This window comes from Lolium perenne, chromosome 4 (genome assembly GCF_019359855.2).
Source record: "Lolium perenne isolate Kyuss_39 chromosome 4, Kyuss_2.0, whole genome shotgun sequence".
NCBI lineage: Eukaryota > Viridiplantae > Streptophyta > Magnoliopsida > Poales > Poaceae > Lolium > Lolium perenne.
The window spans coordinates 302,579,934-302,600,600 of NC_067247.2; the positions used below are offsets into that span (position 1 = coordinate 302,579,934).

General features: G+C 46.8%; 2 protein-coding genes across 2 annotated transcripts; one reads left to right on the top strand and one right to left on the bottom strand.

The window, feature by feature from the left end:
• Window positions 1-786: 786 nt before the first annotated feature.
• On the bottom strand, window positions 787-6,393 carry LOC127295967 (polyadenylate-binding protein 7). Its single transcript, XM_051325997.2, has 10 exons — window positions 5,964-6,393; window positions 3,762-3,880; window positions 3,473-3,666; window positions 3,095-3,351; window positions 2,895-3,001; window positions 2,628-2,817; window positions 2,018-2,304; window positions 1,807-1,938; window positions 1,337-1,516; window positions 787-1,221 (listed from the first exon to the last, which is right to left on the bottom strand). Exons 1-10 carry the CDS (start codon window positions 6,247-6,249, stop codon window positions 1,006-1,008), a joined length of 1,968 nt encoding a protein of 655 aa, XP_051181957.1. The 5' UTR covers window positions 6,250-6,393; the 3' UTR covers window positions 787-1,005.
• A 372-nt stretch (window positions 6,394-6,765) lies between these two features.
• LOC127295968 (ADP-ribosylation factor GTPase-activating protein AGD7) lies at window positions 6,766-10,910 on the top strand. The gene is made up of 3 exons (XM_051325998.2): window positions 6,766-7,689; window positions 9,453-9,542; window positions 10,145-10,910. The coding sequence occupies exons 1-3, from the start codon at window positions 6,892-6,894 to the stop codon at window positions 10,637-10,639; spliced, it is 1,383 nt and encodes a 460-aa protein (XP_051181958.1). The 5' UTR covers window positions 6,766-6,891; the 3' UTR covers window positions 10,640-10,910.
• Window positions 10,911-20,667: the final 9,757 nt, after the last annotated feature.

Consider the following 20,667-nt stretch of genomic DNA (forward strand, 5'->3'; position numbering starts at 1 on the left):
CGTGCTAACCCACAAAAAACTAGCGCATCAGGACAACAACTATCGTCAATGATAACAACCATAATACTTCACCAGAAGGAGAATGCATGCACTGGCGCACCTAAGGCCTATCATGCATATGACCCAATCCTTCCCAAGAGCCGAAACTAGGCAGTTACAATGGTATATAGATCATGCCTATGACCCGATCCTCCTAAAGATTAGGAAACTACATTTACAATGGTATACTATATCGGTACAGTATGTGCAGTACAGCTACAGCTACAGGTGTTTCAACAATTTCTGTTCTAGGTGAGAGAGGATATACTATTCCCTCCAACCCTAAATATTTTGTGGCAGGTTTAATAAATCTAGATGTATTTTACCCTCCATTTTGCCTAAACTTGCTACAAGTAGTACATATGTTAAAACGTTGCACCGGCAGGTATGGTGATCAACGTTGCACCCACAGGTATGGTAAAATGAAAGCGTAACTAGGGGCGGCCAAGAGGCTACAGACAGCTGGGGAGCTGGGGAGCTGTTGAGGAGCACCTGCCTTGAAGCAGAGCAGACAGCGAAGCAAGTCACCAACGTCGGCAAAGCCCTTTTTCGAAGACCTTAGATTGGAGAGATGATGCACGGAAGTTTCTGAGAAAGCATCATAGAAACCTTACTGACTTCTCTAATTTGTTAGCCTGGCCTGATTACATCACAAAAAGGAAGCCAAGCTTTCAGATAGATAAACTCACTGGAAACTCCATCAACGTAGAAGTTGAAATTTTCATAGCGTCGGAGGAAGAGCAAACATAGTAAATCCGCCAAAGTCATTTATTCTCGAAGATTCATAAAATGTCAAAATAAGAGGAAAATTTTCTGCAGGGTTCTAACTAAATCCTACATAGTTTATTCTATAAGAAGTAACTTGATACGTCCAATCGGCAAAAATTTCACAAACTAAGCAGCTATCTATAACCATATCCTGATAAGAAAAGATAATGCAACGTTCTTGGCTTGGTGGTGAAACCCTCAGTTGGCGCTTACACCGGTAGAGTCGACGAAGCCAGGGTGTAAGGCCCCTTGATCCTCAGTTTTTGTCGGTGGCTGCTTCTGGAGCAGCTGGACACACTCGTTCATTTTTGCAGACAACATGTCTGGCGAGTGGATCATCGCTTCCATGAGTTTAGTATCTAGCTCCAGTAATAGCTCCAGTAACATTCCAGTGATTTTACTTGCAAGATGAGGCTGCAACAGCCAGGGCACACCAAGTTAGCATAAAACTAGCTAGATTCCTCAATAATTTTGAAATAAACAAAAGCTATATCAAATAAGGGACTAATTAAACTGGATGAGGAATTACATAATATCTCTGAACCAGTGGATATATCCTATTCCCCAGCATATCTCTTTGCTTGTCGGGTGGAGCAGCAGCCAGTAATTCGATGAATGGATCATTCCCTGATGAAACATGGTCACCATGATGGATGGCCATGCCATTAGTCATAACATCAGCTGGAATGTACTTTGCATGGCCGAATTGCTGCATAACAAGTAGCAAGTTAGACTCATGAGTCAACGAATTTTAGCATAACATCTACATCAAATATTATAATATATATAATCTGTGTTCTGCAATATATTATTTTTCTGAATTATAAGATATATATTGTAATAGAAATAAGTGGTCAAATTGAGTTTTTACGACTGTCCCGGTGTCACAACAGCTTTGTAGTAAGAGTATTACACCTAAGTGCAACACTCGTTTTCTGATTTTTTTATTATAACATTCAATTGTACTAAATATCAACAAAATGAAGATATAAATCATACCTGTTGGGACATTGACATGAAATCTTTAGCTGTCTGTGCGTGTGACACATAGTTCACAGCGTGGGGAAAAGTCATCATATTGCCAGTCATCCGTCCTCTGTTGTTTCTGTATTGCCTTGGGGCATTTGGCATCTGTGCAGAAAATAAATAAGATTTTGCCAGATTTGCAACTCAAGTAATGGAATTTTAGTACATCAAGACAAGGACATACGAGAGGCGCATGAATCTGTTGGATGCTATGCGGGGAAGGGAACACATTCTGCCTCCATTCTTGTCCAATCCCCATGGGTGGATACATAAATCCTTGTCTTGAAGGACCTTGAGGGAAGTGCGTGCTAGGATGGGCAAAATACACATGAGGATACCCTGTGGGGATTACAGGGCTTGCAGCTCCTGACCTCGTAGCAAATTCAGCAAAACGTTGCTCCAGCCTAGCTTTTCTGTCCTCTTTCCTTTGAGCAATAGCAACATACAATGGTTTGCCGTAAAACATAACACCTGTTTATTCCAAACAAAGTGACAAACTTTAAGTATCGTGATATCAACGTGTTACTCTCCCTAGTACACAGATAAGTGAAAATATTAATACTCTGACTAGCCATGTTATTTTAGAAAATAAAATTGGCAACTTAAAAAATCATATCATATGTATATATTTGTATCAGACATATTTTTTACTATGTTGTTATTAGTTCTGGGGGTTCTATGCAGATGTATGCTATGACAGAACCTAGTGATCAAAGTTAAGTCTTCAATACCGGTCAGGTCCAAAATGACACTTATCTATGAACTGGAGAGAATGAAAAATAACAAAGGATTACCACGCATGTTGCCTACAGCACAATTTGCTTCATCGGGTGTGGCGTAACATACAAATCCAAATCCCTTGCTAATGCCCTTGTCATCACGCATAATCTTTACTGATGTAATGTTTCCAAATTCTTCAAAACGTTCACGTAGAGTGTCATCGTCAACTTTATCGCTAATGTTTTTGATATAGACATTTGACCCCTGTAAACAATAAATACACATTCATAAATATAAGATGGAACATATGAGTGCACATAACAGAGAATAATGAAACTTGCATTGCTCTTGGTGATTATTTCATTTCTCTTCTCCTCATGCAAGAGCTGCAAATATTGCTTTCTTTCAGCCTTTTTCTGAGCCCTTGCCACATACAGAGTTTTGGATCCTAATAATAATAACAATATTATTATTAAACAGAAACCCATAGATTAGTCAAGAGTTATTTGTGAAATGAAATGCACATAAGTAATATGCTTACCAAGTGCCATCCCATTCATAGCCTCTTTTGCTTTCTTGGCACTTTCTGGGTTTTTGAAGCTGACAAACCCAAAACCCTTCGATGTTCCATCATCTCTCTTCATTATCTTCACACTAATTATTGGACCAAACTGAGAGAACTTCAACTTAATAAGCTCCTCTGTCATGTCATCATCTAGATTCTTCATGTACAGGTTAGTATATTTGTCATCATTATTGGCAGACCTTTCACTCTTCTTGACAAAATGAGCAACATGCCTACACAAATCGATCATTGTCAAATAAAACTGGGTAAGCAACAATGTGAAAAACCAATAAGTAATAGTAAGACAAAATCATTATAACAAATATATGTTGTATTACAGATATATTAACTTACAGTTGCTTGCCCTCAAAGTAAGAGTTGTTAAGATTCTCTATTGCTATGTCTGCTGATTCTTGTGCTGCAAACTGAACAAATCCATAGCCTCGACTTGTCCCATCCTCATTTCTAGCAACTTTACATGATAATATTTCTCCAAACTTGGAGAACAACTCTTGAAGAATTACGTTGTCAATATGATCACTAAAGTTCTGTAAATTAATGCCATATCATATTAGTACTTACATATGACAACACACAGTGAGAAATATAAACATGAAATGATGATATTGTTCTTTTTTTTTACCTTAATAAACACATTTCCAACACCACTCCGTCTCGCATCAGGATCTCGATTAGACCACATTACTCTAATTTCCTTGTCCAAGATAAAGCTATGATTCATCTTTTCTAAAGCAGTCATGGCTGTCAAGTTTAAACAAACAAATAGTTTATTTAATCAATGGCCCCACGATAAACAAAAGTTAATAGGGCCTTTGGGCATTAACTTTAATAAAAAAATCAGTAAGAAAATGGGGAAAAATAGAATGAAACATAGGAAAGTAGACAAGGTGCTTCCACGAATTTGGTGGGAAAAGAGTTGGATCTAATAAAAACATATATTGATACCTTTAATCAATAAATTTAATCTTTTATAGTAAAACTGAAGAGTGACGCAACAAGAGGTGCCAATAATTAAAAAAGAAAAAAAAGGAAGGGAAATTCACAACTGCGAGATAGATAGTGTTGTAAGCAGTAAACATAACAATGGTTTATACACCTTTTACCAAAGGAAATGTAATTTGAATTTAGGTAAATATTTCATGTTCCCCATATCATAGTATATATCCATATATCTTGCAAGAAAAACCACTCTTAAAACCATTATATGGTATGCAATTCATTATGGTCAAATTTTGTCTCTTTCGTTTCAACACATGGGCATATTTCCTAGATTAATCTTATAGGAAAACTGAAGAGTGACCCAACAAGAGGTGCCAATCAAATTAACCACGCTCCCATGGAAAAGGCAATAGTTAAAAAGGGAAAAAGAAAGTTGTAAGCAGTAAACATAACAACAATTTATACACTTTTTACCAAAGGAAATGTAATTTGAATTTAGGTAATAAATGTCTCATGTACCCCATATCCTAGTATATAAACCACTCTTAAAACCATTATATGGTACACAATTCATTATGGTAAATTTTTGGTAATTATCAATGTGACATAATATCACACTAAGAGATCACACTTTGAAAGATTTTTATCTTTTCTAGATGACCAATGCATCTCTCTCTATCTCTCTCCACAAGCGCACACCCACAATTGCAAGGTAAAAATCAAGGAGTGTGCGTTTTCCTATTTAAAACATTAACAAAGTTAATTGCAGGCCACATACATGTCCACAACAACCAACCAACTGCCTCTAGTCATTATGTGGATGCGCAAATTGCATGCTGAACAACACAAACCATAGGAAACTACACAAGGGCTGATGACTATCACATCAAAAGTGACACCGTCCCACAACAACACACCAATTACTAGAACACAATGGAAAATGCAATGACAATGACACACATAGATTTTACAAATACAGTTCAACAACATTTCACATAATTAAATAGACATCGATCAATCCAGAGAAGGCATAAGACCACATTCAAAACATATGTGATCATTACAAGGCAACAATAAGATCACACCAAAGGGCTCAAGGCATATTTATATGATTATTACAAGGCAACATTAAGTTCACACAGACACAAATAACATTAAAATCACACCAAAAGGCTCAAAACATATATGCTTACAAGGCAACATATGGTGTCCACACAAAGAAAGGCACATAAATACAAATGTAGTTAATTTTTTTTTGTAATAGTTCAAAGATTGTATTAAGATCACACCAAAGGATCATGCTTCACAAGATTTATATATTTTTTACATGATCAACCTCACTATCTTTCTCACACATAGACGCAAAAGTTTGAAAAGTTCATTTTGTTCTCTAAACTAGTTAATTGCAGGCAACATACAAGCTCAAAATTATCCAACCAACGGCCTGGCCATTATGTGTGTGCAAAAAAAAAAAAAAGATGCAAAACAACGCAGACTATACCAATTGGCGAATGCTATCACACCAAAAGTGGCAGCATGCTGCTTTCGATAACACTGCAATAAAACGAGGATTCGATGACAATGACACACATACTCCATGTAGAGCTGTTTCACATTACTAAATATACGCATATACACTTCCAATCCAACAAGATTGCAGTCAAAACATATATACATGATTAGTTTCTCCTTACTGAGAAGAGAAACATGTCGCTCCAAATCTATCAAACCCTAGTTAGAACTATATATCGAGGGAGGCGCGGATGGAAACAATTAACGCGCGCGGTAGGCAGCAGCAGATATCAACGACGACGTACGTACATGGATCCTAAAATAAGAAACGCGCGAGATCGAGAGGCACAGGGCGATCACGCGTAATGCATACCGTCGGCCTGGGAGAAGTAGTTGACGTATCCGTATCTGAGCGAGCTGCTGGTTGCGTTGTCGCGGCAGACCCGCACGGAGGTTACGGCGCCGACGGTGCTGAAGGCGTCGAAGAGGTGGTCCTCCTTGGCGTTCTCGGGCAGATCGCCGACGTAGAGCGCGGGCACCGTGGTGGCGGTGGTCGCCGGCGGCGGCGCCTGATCCTCGCCCGCCTCGACCGCGGGCTCCTCCTCCCTGGCGGCGGACATCTCCTCCGTCGTGGGCACCTCCGCCTCCGGCGCCGCCATGGGCAGGGGGCTAGGGCTCCTCCTGTGTCTAGGCTAGGTCGTCCTGGGACAATGCGGGCGGGCGGGGGAGAGAAGAGACGATCGGGCGACGCGGAGCGAAACAAGGAAAGAAACGCGAGGGGACTGGCCTTTTTGTGTGGCGATGGCGGGGGCCGATGGGGAGCGACGGCTGCGCGTGCGTTGCGGCGCTCGCGGTAGCCGGAAACCGCTGAGCCGTCTGACTGACCCGTGGGCCCCTTATACTCCCACGCGGTGGCCGCCCGCCTCTCTCGCATCAACCCAACTCTACCAGACCACACTTTCCTTTTCATTCTCTCTGCGCGCCGGGCCCGGCCTGTCGGCGTCACAAGCTGTTCGCTCGGCTCTTCTGTTCGGTTCGGCCACGCCTACCACCAGCTCGTCGCCTCGCCAGCTACGGGGCGAAATTACCAGCCTGCCACCGGCGCGGCTCCGGCGCGCCCAGGGGCAGAAGCGTCCACCGCGCGCCCGGTCGGTATTTGACGACCTCCATCTCCCTCACCGCTCCGTGTCGGCGAGTCCTCCTCCTTTCCTTCTCCCCTCCACCCCGCTCGCCCGGCCCGGCCACCAACCTTCCCCGCGGCGCCCGATCCCGGATCCGGGCCGGCAGATCCGAGCCCGGCGATGGCGGCCACGGCGGCGCGGCGGCTGCGGGACCTGCAGGCGCAGCCGGGGAACAAGACGTGCGTCGACTGCGCGCAGCGCAACCCGCAGTGGGCCAGCGTCTCCTACGGCGTCTTCATGTGCCTCGAGTGCTCCGGCAAGCACCGCGGCCTCGGCGTCCACATCAGCTTCGTCCGCTCCGTCACCATGGACTCCTGGACCGAGCCGCAGCTCCGCAAGATGGAGGCCGGCGGCAACGACCGCCTCAACGCCTTCCTCGCCGCCAGGGGCGTGCCCAAGGACACGCCGCACGTCCCCAAGTACAACTCCAACGCCGCCGCCGCCTACCGCGACCGCGTCGTCGCGCTCGCCGAGGGCCGGCCCTGGACCGACCCGCCCGTCGTTAGGGAGACGCCCGGATCTGGCGCGCCCGCGCCCGCCAGGAAGCCGCCCCTGCCCGCTGGCGGAGGCGGTGGGGGTGGCGGCGGTGGGTGGGACGACTGGGACGACGAGGTCCGCCCGGACATGAGGCGGAACCAGTCGGCCGGCTCCTTCGGTAACGGCGGAGCCGACTCGGGGAGGCAGCCCACCAGGTCCAGGTCCACCCAGGACATGTACACCAAGCAGGAGCTGGAGGCCTCCGCGGCCAGCAAGGAGGATTTCTTCGCTAGGAGGATGGCCGAGAACGAGTCCAAGCCTCAGGGGATCCCTCCCTCCCAGGGCGGCAAGTACGTCGGCTTTGGATCCACCCCGCCGCCCTCGGCCAATAGGAACAACGGGGCTGCCCAGGGCGGCGATGTCATGCAGGCCGTCTCACAGGTAAACAATCATCATCTACCATTATCTCCTGGTCCCCAATACTAGTTGCAATACTGTTGTTTACTGATTTTGAGAAGGGGAAATCTGCTACATCATTAAGTTGGTATCTTTAGATCTGCAAATGGTGACCTGTTAGCAAATTTTTTTAGGGGATGAATGGCAATGTTGTAACCACTATTGATTATTTAATTATCATCACATACTGCTGCTAGAGTTCTGAGACATCCATCTTGGTTATTTTGTGCCATAGATTTTGGTAAGCAAATGTGGTTAAAACGCACTTTCTACCTTAATCTTCAGTAAACTATACATAGGACTCTGGCCGGGCACAGAAAACCGAACCCGAAGCCTGAACCCGAAATAACCGGGACCGAACCCAAACAAACCGTAAAATTCGGTCTTCAGTTACACCTCGGTCTTGAAAAACTTCAGGTGACCGAAATTTTATTGCGCTGTTTGGTTGTTGCAGGATGGAAACTGATACGACTATAGACCGAGCTTCTTGCCAGACATCAATTTATTTCCAATGTGCAGCGCCGCAATCGCATGTCCCCATCCATCTCCGTATTATCCTATAGCTTTTCTCCTTTAGCTAGCCAAACAGGTGTGCCGCTGCCATCTCTTCTACACCGGACGCTGTCGTCAGCTGCAAGCGCTGCAGCCATCCCGCCACACCACCTCGCCGGCAGCCAGCCAACCATCCTTGCCGACCCCGCCTGCCTCTCCGACTACGGGCGCTAGCAGCCGCAAGGCTCAGCTGCGCGGCCGTCGCCGTCCCGTCCACACCACCTCGCTGCCATCGACCCAAATGACACCGCTGCATCTCCTACCACGGGTGCCGGCAGCCAAACAGCCTACAAGAAGTTGCGCTGCCGTCACACCCCAGCCACAGGACCTCCAGACCCCCATCGATACAGACTGGCCTGTCTCTCCTGAGATGCATTTTCTCTGATGTATCTTGTAATTTGTACTGTAGATATTTTTTATTGGTCAGATCTGAGATGTATTAGCTGCTGAGAATGGATACTGACGCAATTTTCTTGCTGCTAGTTTCGTAGAGTGCATCCGTATCTCAAGATAAAATTTGGGTAACCAATATGTAGATGAGTGATGATAATTAGATGAACGGGGGATGCAGTTGTGCTGATCGTTTCTACAGTACATGGCTAATTGTAAATTGTGTGCTATTTGTGTAACTTTTGTGCTGCCACCGTATGGTGTTGTGCTTTCATTTTTATGCACTTTACTGCCAATATAAATTGAATTGCAAGTGAAATGCTGCCATTTTGTATATATATCTCTGCTGCCAATTTTATCTATTTGGTCTATATATATGGTCATGACCGAAGACCGGACCGAAAAGACCGAAGACCGAATACAGAAAAACCGAAAAGACCGAAGGAAATACGGGTAGCATTTCTAGATGACCGAAATTGACAAAGACTGAAAAGACTGGACCCAGCAACCGAACAGACCGAACACCCGGCAGACATAGGACCACCTTTTGAGCCTGATCCTTATCATTGACGACATCTCATGTAGACTTAATATGGCTATTGCTGTAACCCAGCAGCACTCCTTCGAATTACCATTAGCAAAGTACGTCTGAGATCTGGTTACTCCAGGCTTATATTTTGTGTTTTGTGCCAAGCTTGAGGTGTCATACCTGAGTCATGTGCATAGATACATTCGTGTCAGAATTCAACCTTTTCTGAGTTTCAGTTTTTATCTCATGAATGTTCTTTACCATTTTGCCTTTTCAGGGATTAGGACGTCTTTCACTTGTTGCAGCATGTGCTGCCCAATCTGCTGCAAGTGTTGTCCAAGTTGGCACAAAAGAGATCCAGTCAAAGGTACCTTGAATGCTTTGCCTGATTCATAATATGCAAGAGTTGAATTTCCCTAGTCTAATTTATCTTGAGTGCTTTTCCTGATTTGTAGTATGCAAAGGTCCTAGTCTAATTGATCATGGAACTTGGATTGCTCTTTGTTCACTCTGCTCATCTAGTATCATGGTTAAACTTGTTGTAATAATACATTTCATCAAACTCACCTGAATACTGTTATGATAGCGAGGTGTGGTCTCTTTGGAGCAGTCTTAACTCGAGCAATTAATCTTTTATCATAATTATTTGTACTGCACCTGAATTTGAACAACATTTCTTTTCATAGTTCATTCTTCACACTTCCTTGATTGAGCATGCCTTGTCACATTCATTTCTCAATGGGAACAATATTACTCCCTCCGTACATAAAAGGATGTCTCAACTTTGTCTAAATTTGTATGTATATCTACACACTAAAACATGTCTAGATGCATTCATATTTTGACAAAGTTGAGACATCCTCTTGTGGATGGGAGGGAATACTACATTTATTTAGATCGTTTGTCAAAGTATTTTATCCTGTGTTGCATTATTATTTGTGTTGAGAATGGTGATTATCTGGAATGCAGATGAGCGAAGGGGGCTACGATCAGAAGTTGAATGAAACAGTGAATGTTGTTACGAATAAAACTGCAGAGATTGGAAGCAGAACCTGGGGGATTATGCGAGGAGTGATGGCATTGGCCTCGCAGAAGGTGGAGGAGTATGCCAAGGAAGGAGGCGTGGGCGGTGGCTGGGGAGACGACTGGCAACAACAAAGGACGCAGAACAGCAGTGAGCCGTACCGCAGGTATGAGCATGAGACCAGTAACGGCGGAAACAGCTGGAATTCTCCTCAAGATGGATCATCGAAGAATCAGAATTCCAATTCTTGGGATGATTGGGATGAACAAGACAAGAAGGCCGAGCCTGCAAAACCAAGCCAGAGCAGCGACTCATGGGCTGGCTGGGATGATGCGAAGGATGATGGCTTTGATAGTTACAACAGTAACAGCCCTGCCAACAAGGGGAGCAACCAGAATGGGATCTCCGGTGGGTCATATTGGGACGGTGGCTTCCGCTGATGCTGGTGTCTTTGTGAGAGCTATATATACTTTCAGAGTTGTTATATGCCAGAAAATGTGGTGGTTATCATTATTCAGGATACTAAAATGTGGGAGTAAAAGAGTTTGTTTTTTTGTAAGTTGTCTACAATTGTTGTGTTGTGGTGGCATGTTCCTATGGTCAAACTTCATTTGAAACTGCCGTCCCAGATCCTAAGAAATGTCTTGAATTGAAATTGTAATCTACAGATACCTACTTGCAATTCTTTATTCATTGTACTGATTTGTCGTAGCTGCTAGTCTGGCAAGTGGCAAAGTGGGGGGCACATGCACTCTCAGTTGTGCTGTATTATGCGTGGGGTGTAATTGTAATTGCTTTTGTTTGGGCTGATCCACCGACTGATATCCAGTGCTTTTCTGGTGTAATGATTTGCCTTTGGTTAGTTGATTCCAGGAAGAGGAGCTGACTGGGTCCCCACTTTTGAAAGCTGGTGGCATGGTACCGTCGAAGATTGGAAGATGCAGAGTGGATCCAAGAGTCGGCATAACAACAGCCCTACAGGCCACAACCTTAAGAGCATCTCCAGCCACACCCCCGAGAAAACCCCCAGGACCGAATTTTTACATCCGGATGGCGTAAAACGACCCAGTCGTGCACCCAGAGTCTCAATTTCGTCCGGATTTAGACTTATATCCGTCCGGACTCCACACGCCAACCCCGGTTCCTCGGGGAGCTATCGGGGGCTCCGGATGAAAGATTTTCGTCCGCGTGGCCCACTGTCACGGACTAGTCTCCTTCTCTCTCCCTGACTCGATCGAACCAACGAACCTGGATCGCGAACGGCGGTGGAGCCAGATGCGTCCCAGCTCGGCGACTACGCCACCCCTCCTCCCCCGCGTCGATGCTCATCGTGCTCCTGCTCTACCTCTGCGTCGCTGCTCATCGTGCTCCTGCTCTACCTCTGCGTCGCCATCGCCGTCCGCCGCTTCCGCTCCCGCCACCCCTGCGCCGGCGGCCAGGACGAGGAGGGCCGCCGCGGCGCCCCGTCCCAAACCTAGTCCTCCCGCGCCGCCGCGTTCCTCCGCCGCGTTCCTCCGCCGCCACGGCCTCCACCACAACCGCCCATCCTTCACCTACGAGCAGCTCGCGCCGCCACCGCCGGCTTCGACGCCGCGCGGAAGCTCGGCGACGGCGGCCGGGACGGTCTACCTCGGCTACCTCCCGCCCGCCGCCCGCCCCGCCGCTGTCAAGCGCCTGCACGTGCCGCCCTCCCCGGGCCCGTCCCTCCCCTCCGCCGCTGCCGCCATCTTGATGGCCGCAGGATGGAGGCGCCGGGGCGCGGGCTGGCGGGCGCGTGGGGGAGAGAGGGCCGGAGCGCGTGAGGACAGAGCGGCGCGGTACGGCATGGCCGGAGCGGCACGGCGCAGCACGGCATGGCCGGAGCGGCGCGGGCGTGGCCGGGGCGTCGGGGCGCGAGCATGGCCAGGGCATCGCGGTGGAAGCATGGCGTCTCCATGCCGGCACACATCATGGGCTTCTTCGCCACCACCTTCTGCACCGCCCGCTGACGCTGCACCACCGTCGGGTGCGTGGCCGGCATGGTCGATGTCGGTCGAACACCTCCCGGGCATCCTCACGAGCGCCGTGTGTGGGGAGACGGCTGGAAAAATGTAGCTCCCCGTACCAAAAATAGGTCCAATCCGGATCAATTTTTATCCGGATTGTGCCTCGGGGGCCTCCAACGAGTGGGGATGCTCTAATGGAAGGATCAGCTCGCCCTATTTTGTAGATGTATGGCCGGAGTGGGTACAACAATGACGCACGATTGCTGTGGCTTTTGCTTAGTTGGAGCATGTGCATGCCAACTTTACATCCAGAACCCGACCATGTTTGTCCTCCAGGTGTAGCACTAGCTCGAAATTCGCTTTTTTGCATCTGGACGACATATTCTCTATCATTGGATCCAATATAAACTATTCTCTGTCACTATTTGGAATATGCAGGATTGATCAAGTGTCGGTGTAGAATCTGAACCCACACCAGGATGAAGTGGACAACCAGGTTTGTGCTGCTCAAAATTCCCCAGCTTTTGTTTTCTCATTGGTAGACTTAATTAGCTAGTTAGTTATGTCTTTTGTTTGCTCAAGATTCGGCAGTTGAGAGTGGATTGAAGACATCGGACATATCTTGCCAGACCCCAACTCTATATAAGTACTATACTAAATAGTAGCAAACATCTTTGAATTTTTTTGGGGATTAATGATATGTTAACACGTATGTGTTCAGATGGTTTAATTCCAGCAGGTGTATTTCTGCGTGAACTTTCGATGCTCTCTAGAATTTTTCTGGAGACTGGAAACTCATTATTTCTTCATGCTGCTTCTCAGTGGTCTGCACTTGCTGCCTTGAGCGTGTGGATTTAGTGTTTGCCTATGCGGTCAAAGCGGTGCCCTCTTTTCATGGTGAAATAATCCGAAGCTCCACCGCTTAACCTGTCAATTTGCACCCACCCATCACTTCTCTCTCCCATCACCGCTAGGCATATCTTCCGGACTCCAGCGCCGCTGTCTTTTTTTCTCCGCCTGCACGGGCGTCCACTTTGTCTTGCCCATCATCTCCTCCCGATTCCTCTCAAAAAATAGGGAGGGGATCCTCCTCTTCGAATGCACCCATGAAGCTCCGACCAAGAGATCGAGTTCGTCGGCTGGCCAGGTTCGAGGCGAAGGCAGGAGCTCGAGGTCCTCAGGTCCCCGCGAGCGGATGAAGGTGGCGGGTAAACCCTAGGCCGCAGACTGCAGAGGGAGACCAGGCTCTTTCTTTCGTCACGCCGTTCTTGAGGCGCCCATGCGCGCCGGGCTTCGCCGCCAGGGTGCCGCGCTGACCAGCCGGCTGCTCCTACGCATGGCCTGGCCTGCGCTGTGCAGCTGACCATGGTGGCTGGAGGTAGCAAGAAGGCATTCACGGAGCTGCCGACGGGGTCTGCGGCCTCCACTGCGGTGGAAGGGGCGGGGGAAGCTGCTGCTTCTTTATCTCTTACCCTCTACAGGGGCGGAGGGAAGGCTATTGCTTATGCTTCATCGAAGGTAAGCGCGCTGGGGTTGCCGACTCAGCATCGAGGCTGGCCCGCCGACTTCTTCTCGCCAGCGTCGCTCCTGCCATGGTGATTTCTTCCGGGCTCCCCTCTAATCTGGCTTCTGGAGACGTGGAGGAGGTCGACTTGGCTGGACCATGTCGAGGCGCAAGGCGGGGTGGACTCCCCTTCTCTCTCCCACTTCCCAGGTTTCCTCTCTGCCCGAAACCATCAGTATGAAATTCGATTTTGGGATTTAGTGTCTCACCTCCCTTGATTTAGGCCTCCGATTTGAGCTCCACATCGTGGTTTGTTTGCTTATGTGGTTTGGGTTTCAGCTACCCGTTTCCTATTCGCCTGGGGGCTTTGGGATGTCTCCCCCAACCTCAGGTATTCCCTCTTGATAAGGGCTAAGCCCTAGGGGAGGCCCGATCTTCACGGATTTGGGTGGAATTCGTGGGGGAGGTGGTAGAACACGAAGAACATGAAGGGGATCGGAGATACAAACTCACACACGCACAAATCGGTTTGTCCTCGTTTGCCCAAACCACCAACTCGATAGAAGTTGCAGGAAAAGACCTTTCGGTAGAAGTCCCGCAAAAAGATCGACAAATCGAATCCTAGAGATCTAGAAGGGTGAAAAGATCGAGGTTGATAGAAGTGCAAGCGAAAGACCGAAAAGGTAGAAGTGCAAGCAAAAGACCAACAATCGATAGAAGTCGCCAAAGAGATCGCAAGGATTCAACAGGGAGATCGCGTGGTACAAGATCTAGGATCTATGGTAGGGGTTCCCACATGGGGCAAGATCAAAGCTCAGGTTTAATCTCACATCAAGTCTGAATCTCAGATCTGAGCCAACAAGGCTATTTATAGTTGGTGGGGCGAAAGGGTAAGTTACATGCTGAAACGTGTTGTTTTGAGCTGAAAGTCGTGCAGGCGGAAGTTCCGGTCGCTAGGGGCGGAAGTTCCGGCTGGATTCCCTTCACAAGGTGTTGGATAGCATCTGGGAGGCATTGGGGCGGAAGTTCCGGTCGGGGCGGTACTTCCGGCCAACTTCCGGTCTAGTTCCGAAAATGGTCGTTTTTCTTGCATAACCATCCAGGGTTGTTTTGGCGCGATTTCGGAACTTCCGGTCGCTCGGGGCGGAAGTTCCGGCTGGATTCTCTTTCCTGGACACTGGAAGGCATCTGGGAGGCATCTGGCCGGAAGTTCCGGTCCTGGGGGCGGAAGTTCCGGCTGGAGCATTGGGTCTCCATCTTCTCCATTTTCAGCTCCCTCTCCATTGGCTTGGTCTCCATGGCTTGCATCTTGATCGATGTACCTGATTGAACACATGGTATTTGCATGAAGTAGCATGCCATCCAATGAGGTATCAAATGCATACGTGGAAAGGAGCCAATTCACCTCTTGGTGTATGGCTTTGGCCCGAGCTCGTGTCGTTGGGCCGCGAGGAGGGATTGTCGGTCTTGAGGAGGAGGTGTCCAAAAGCCACCCCGTATCATCTCCCCCCTTGCGAAAGAGTCGTCCTCGACTCTATGTTCCCCTCATCACCGTGATAGGGTGAGAGGTCGGACACATTGAATGTGTTGCTCACCAAGTACTTGGATGTTGGTATGTCGATGACGTAGGTGTTGTTGTTGATGCGCTTGAGGACCTTGAAGGGACCATCGCCTCGGGACTTGAGCTTGGAGTTTCGTTCATGAGGGAAGCCGTATTTGCGAAGGTGTATCCACACTAGGTCTCCTTCATTGAAGATCCTTGCCTTCTTCTTCATGTTGAGTCTAGTGGCTTGACGAAGGACTTGTTGCTCGATTGTTGCCCTTGTATCTTCATGTAGCTTCTTCATGTATTGGGCTCGCTTGTCGATGTTCATGTTTACTTGCTCATGTAGCAGAAGAGGAAGTAGGTCGATCGTTGTAGGTGGTTCAAACCCATATACGACCATGAAGTGACTTCTCATTATTGTAGAGTGCTTGGCGCGGTTGTAGGCGAACTCCGCATGCGGGATGCAATCTTCCCATGCTTTCAAATTCTTCTTGACAAGGACTCGTAGTAGTGTGGAGAGGCTTCGGTTCACCACTTCGGTTTGTGGATGTGAGGATGATGAGAACAAAAGCTTGACGTTGAACTTGGCCATTAGTGTCTTCCAAAGGTAGCTCATGAATTTGACATCTCGGTCCGAGACAATGCTTCTTCGGACACCGTGGAGTCTCACAATTTCCGTAAAAAACAAGGAGGCAATATGTGAAGCATCATCCGTTCGGGAGCATAGTATAAAATGAGCCATTTTAGAGAATCTATCAACCACTACAAAAATTGAATCATGACCATATTTGGTTCGAGGCAATCCTAGTACAAAGTCCATGTTTATATCGGACCAAGGAGCATAAGGAATAGGCAACGGTGTATAAAGGCCATAGGGGTTGGAAGTGGACTTAGCTTGTAAGCATGTTGTGCACCATCGGCAAAGGCGTTCCACGTCGCGGTACATTCTTGGCCAATAGTAGTGAGTTGAAAGCATTGCATACGTCTTCTCTCGTCCAAAGTGTCCCATAAGACCACCACCATGCGATTCTTTTAAGAGCAAAAGGCGAAGCGAAGACATGGAAATACAAAGTTTGTTGCCCTTGAACAAGAATCCTTGGTGCAAATAGAAATCATCGATGCCCTTTTCACTAGAACACTTTGCAAAGATTGGGCCAAAGAAGGTATCGGAGGCATATAGGTCTTTGATTTCATCAAGACCCAAAACATGGAAATCCAAACGAGTGAGTAAAAGGGTGAGCTTGCGGGAAAGAGCATCTGCAACTACATTTTCCTTGCCCTTCTTGTATTTGATTACATATGGAAAGGACTCAATGAACTCAACCCATTTTGCATGTATTTTGTTCAAATTGTGTTGACTTTTCAAATACTTCAAAGACTCATGGTCGGAGTGAATAACAAACTCTTTTGGCCAAAGGTAATGTTGCCAAACTTCAAGAACTCGAACAAGCACATAAAGTTCCTTGTCATATATAGGATAGTTGAGGCGTGCGCCATCCAACTTCTCACTATAATATGCCACGGGTTTTCCATCTTTCATAAGGACTCCACCAATACCGAGTCCACTCGCATCACACTCAATCTCAAAAGTTTTTGCAAAGTTCGGAAGAACAAGAAGTGGAGCATCGGTAAGTTTCCTTTTCAACTCATCAAAATATTTTTGTTGGGCCTTGCCCTACACAAATGGAACATTCTTTTTAGTAAGCTCATTTAAAGGGCAAGCAATGGTGCTAAAATCTTTCACAAATCATCTATAAAAGCCGGCAAGTCCATGGAAACTTCGAACTTGACCAACATTAGTAGGAGTGGGCCAATTGTGAATGGCCTCAACCTTCAAAGAGTCCACTTCAATGCCATTGGCGGAAACAACAAATCCAAGAAAAAACCAATTTGTTTTGTGCAAAGGTGCACTTTGGAAGATTTGGAAATAGCTTCTCGCGGCGTAATATGCATAAGACTTCTCTCACATGTTGCACATGGTCCTCGAGATTTTTGCTATAAATGAGAATATCATCAAAGTAGACAACCACACTCTTACCAATGAGAGGTCTCAAGATATGGTTCATAAGGCGCATAAAAGTTGATGGAGCATTTGAAAGACCAAATGGCATGACAAGCCATTCATAGAGACCAAGTTTGGTCTTGAATGCCGTCTTCCATTCATCACAAATTTCCATGCGGATTTGGTGGTAGCCACTACGCAAATCTAGTTTCGAGAAAATTGTGGCACCACTCAACTCATCAAGCATGTCATCTAAACGCGGAATGGGATAGTGGTATCGAACGCTAATGGCATTGATGGGGCGACAATCCATACACATTCTTTGCGACTCATCCGATTTAGGAGCGAGAATTACCGGAACCGCACAATGGCTTAAGCTTTCTCGTACATACCCTTTTTCGAGGAGATCTTGAATTTGGAGTTGAATCTCCTTTGTGTCTTCGGGGTTGGTGCGGTAGGCGGCACGGTTTGGTAGAGGGGCGTCGGGTATGAGGTCGATGCGGTGCTCAATTCCTCTAAGCGTTGGTAGTCCATGAGGGAGCTCGTTGGGTAAGACATATTGAAATTCCTTAAAAAGAGACAACAAAGATGAAGGAAGTGTTGTTAAGTTGTTATTCTCCAAGGGTGGCCCCTTGCAAATGAGCACATAGTGCAATTTGGTGGATGGGTTGTGGTTCACTTCTCTCATCTCACTCTTGGTAGCTATGGGGACACTCTTCAACTCACTCACATATGGCTTGTGGCGCTCACTCTCTTTTTGGTGGATCACTCTCTCACCTCACATCTCACTAGGGATAGTAGCTTCCGTAGCCCTCGCTAAAGCCTTTGCATTATCCGCAATTACTTGGCTAGGAGTCATTGGGCGTAGGATGAAGCACTTGTCGTCGGTCTTGAAGCTATAGGCATTTGTGTAACCATCATGGTTTGCTTTTTTGTCATATTGCCAAGGGCGACCAAGTAGCATGTGGCACACCGTCATAGGCACGCCATCACAATCAATAGTGTCTTCATAGGCACCGATCTTGAAGGATATTGTGACGGTGTGTTGTATCTTCACATTTCCATTGTCACTTAGCCATTGCACATGGTAAGAATGGGGGTGTTTCCGGAGCGGGAGGTTGAGCTTGGAGCATAGTTCGGTGCTTGCAAGGTTGTGGCAACTACCTCCATCAATGATAACCTTTATTGACTTGCCATTGATTTCGGCTCTTGTTTGGAAGATATTGCATCTTTGGTCTTCATTGGGGAGTGCATGGGTTGTCAAAACTTTGGTCACCACAAGTGATGGTCTTGCATCATGCACACATAGGATTTGCTCTCGGTCTTCCAAGTCATCATCTTCAAGATTGGTTGGGGCTTGTACTAAGGCTTCATATTCACCTTCACTCAAGTACTCCACATCTCCATCATCCCGAGTTATCATAACTATTGTGTTCTTGCATTCAAAGGATTTATGTCCTTGTGCACCACACTTGAAGCAAGTGATGTTACTAGATCCCGTGGAAGCTTTGGAGGACATAGTTGATTGCTCCGGCTTGAAGCTTGTTGTCTTGATGGCACTTCTTGTTTGCTTGGGAGGATCCTTGGAGGCAATAGCACTTGTATTTTTGATGATTGAAGAGGCATTCGTTGCATTTCTTGCGGCGAAGAAGTTCTTGGACTTTGCACTTGCTAAGTCTTCTCGCACTTGGCGCTCAGCCCTTGTAGCTTGATGAAGTAACTCAACCATGTTGGTGTAAGGCGAGAATTCCACTATCCTCTTGACGGGAATATTCAATCCATTCAAGAATCTTGCCATAGTTTGCTCTTCTCGCTCATCCACATTCACACTCATCATGGTCATGTGCATCTCCTTGTAATACTCCTCAAAGGACTTGAAGCTTTGCTTGAGTTGAGTGAGCTTGTTGAAGAGGTCACGTTTGTGGTGGGTGGGCACAAAGAGTTTGTGCATGACTTTTTGCATCTCTTCCCATGTGTCAATGGGCTCTAAGTCTTCTTTGGCATGCTTCTTGTTTACTTCTTCCCACCAAACATTTGCATAACCCTCAAACTCAAGTGATGCCATGACCACCTTCTTTCCTTCGGAGAAGTTGTGGATGCGGAAGATCTTGTCAACCTTGAGTACCCAAGATAAGTATGCATCAGGGTCTTCTTCTCCTTGTAACTTGGGCATGGTGAACTTTAGCTTCACAAAGATTTCTTCCTCATTACAGTCATTGCGTCTAGGAGGTGGTCTTTCTTCACCATGGTCTTGACGTTGTTGCGGTTGAGGTTGTGGACCTTGAGCATATCGATTGTTGTTTCTATTTTGTTGACAAGGAGGTGGTCTTCCATGACCTTGATCTTGATCTTCATTGTTGCGGCGATGTCGAGGCATCACACTTTCTTCACTTGATGCTTGGTGATTACTTGATTCATCATTTCTCTCAACATCTCGTGCCCGATGATGTGGTGTTCTACCATGAGGTCGATCATCATGATGGCGGCGATTATCTTGACCTTGAGGGCGTGGTGCCCCATCACATTGAGGTTGAACAACATTGATGATTTGGCGCTCTTGTTGCGCTTGCCTTTGTTCCTCTTCATTAAGACGTTGTCTTCTAGCTTGAGCTTCGTGTGCTTGCCGTTGCCGTTATTATTCTTCAAGTGCTTGTTGTTCATTGCGGATGCATTCTTGTTCCCTTGCACGAACTAGCTGTTGGTCATGTCGTAGGCGCTCTTGCTCTTGTTGGAATTTGAGCATGGAGAGTCTTTTGTTGAAGGCACTCTTCTTCAAGCCGTTGACGTTCTTGGTCAAGTCGAAATCGTGCTTGCTCCGCTTCTTGAGCTTGTTGTTGAAGCACTTGATCATCCACATTATGGTGGCGTGGGTCTTCATTGGAATCATGATGAGATGGTGTAGGAGCTCGTGACCTTGAACTTTGAGAGCGCGAAGACCTTGAGTGATGTCTCCTATTGTCTTGCTGGTTGAGTGTTTGAAGGATAGTGTCCAACACCGTCTTCATCTCTCTTGTTTCTTGGCCTTATATGGCGAGTGTTGCTTTCAACTCTTGGCCTTGAGCGTCAATCTTCTCATGGAGGTCTTGAACTTGGATATTGAGGTAGACCCATTTTGTCCCTAAAACCCTTGTTTCGCCACCTCCCATCTAAGGGATCACCATGAAATTAACAATAAACCTATAAAAATCAAGGCAAAAAGGGTGGGGCACACCACCATGCACAGTTGTGCCAAATATTGGCCCCATACAAGGTGGTTAGATCTATTTTAGGGCAAGGTAGACCCATTTTTACCCTAAAACCCTTGTTTCGGCACCTCCCAACCATGGGATCACCATGAAAGTAACAACCAACCTAGAAAAAGCAAGTTATCAAGGGTGGGTCACCCCACCATGCAAAAGTGTGCCAAATATTGGCCTCATCCAAGGTGGTTG

Coding starts and splice junctions, on each gene's coding strand:
- LOC127295968 (XM_051325998.2), top strand. CDS start 6,892: ATGGCGGCCACGGCGGCGCGGCGGCTGCGGGACCTGCAGGCGCAGCCG. Junction 7,690..9,452: donor TCATGCAGGCCGTCTCACAG/GTAAACAATCAT, acceptor TTGCCTTTTCAG/GGATTAGGACGTCTTTCACT. Junction 9,543..10,144: donor CAAAAGAGATCCAGTCAAAG/GTACCTTGAATG, acceptor TCTGGAATGCAG/ATGAGCGAAGGGGGCTACGA.
- LOC127295967 (XM_051325997.2), bottom strand. CDS start 6,249: ATGGCGGCGCCGGAGGCGGAGGTGCCCACGACGGAGGAGATGTCCGCC. Junction 3,667..3,761: donor TTGGAAATGTGTTTATTAAG/GTAAAAAAAAAG, acceptor ATTAATTTACAG/AACTTTAGTGATCATATTGA. Junction 2,305..2,627: donor TGCTGTAGGCAACATGCGTG/GTAATCCTTTGT, acceptor TGGAATAAACAG/GTGTTATGTTTTACGGCAAA.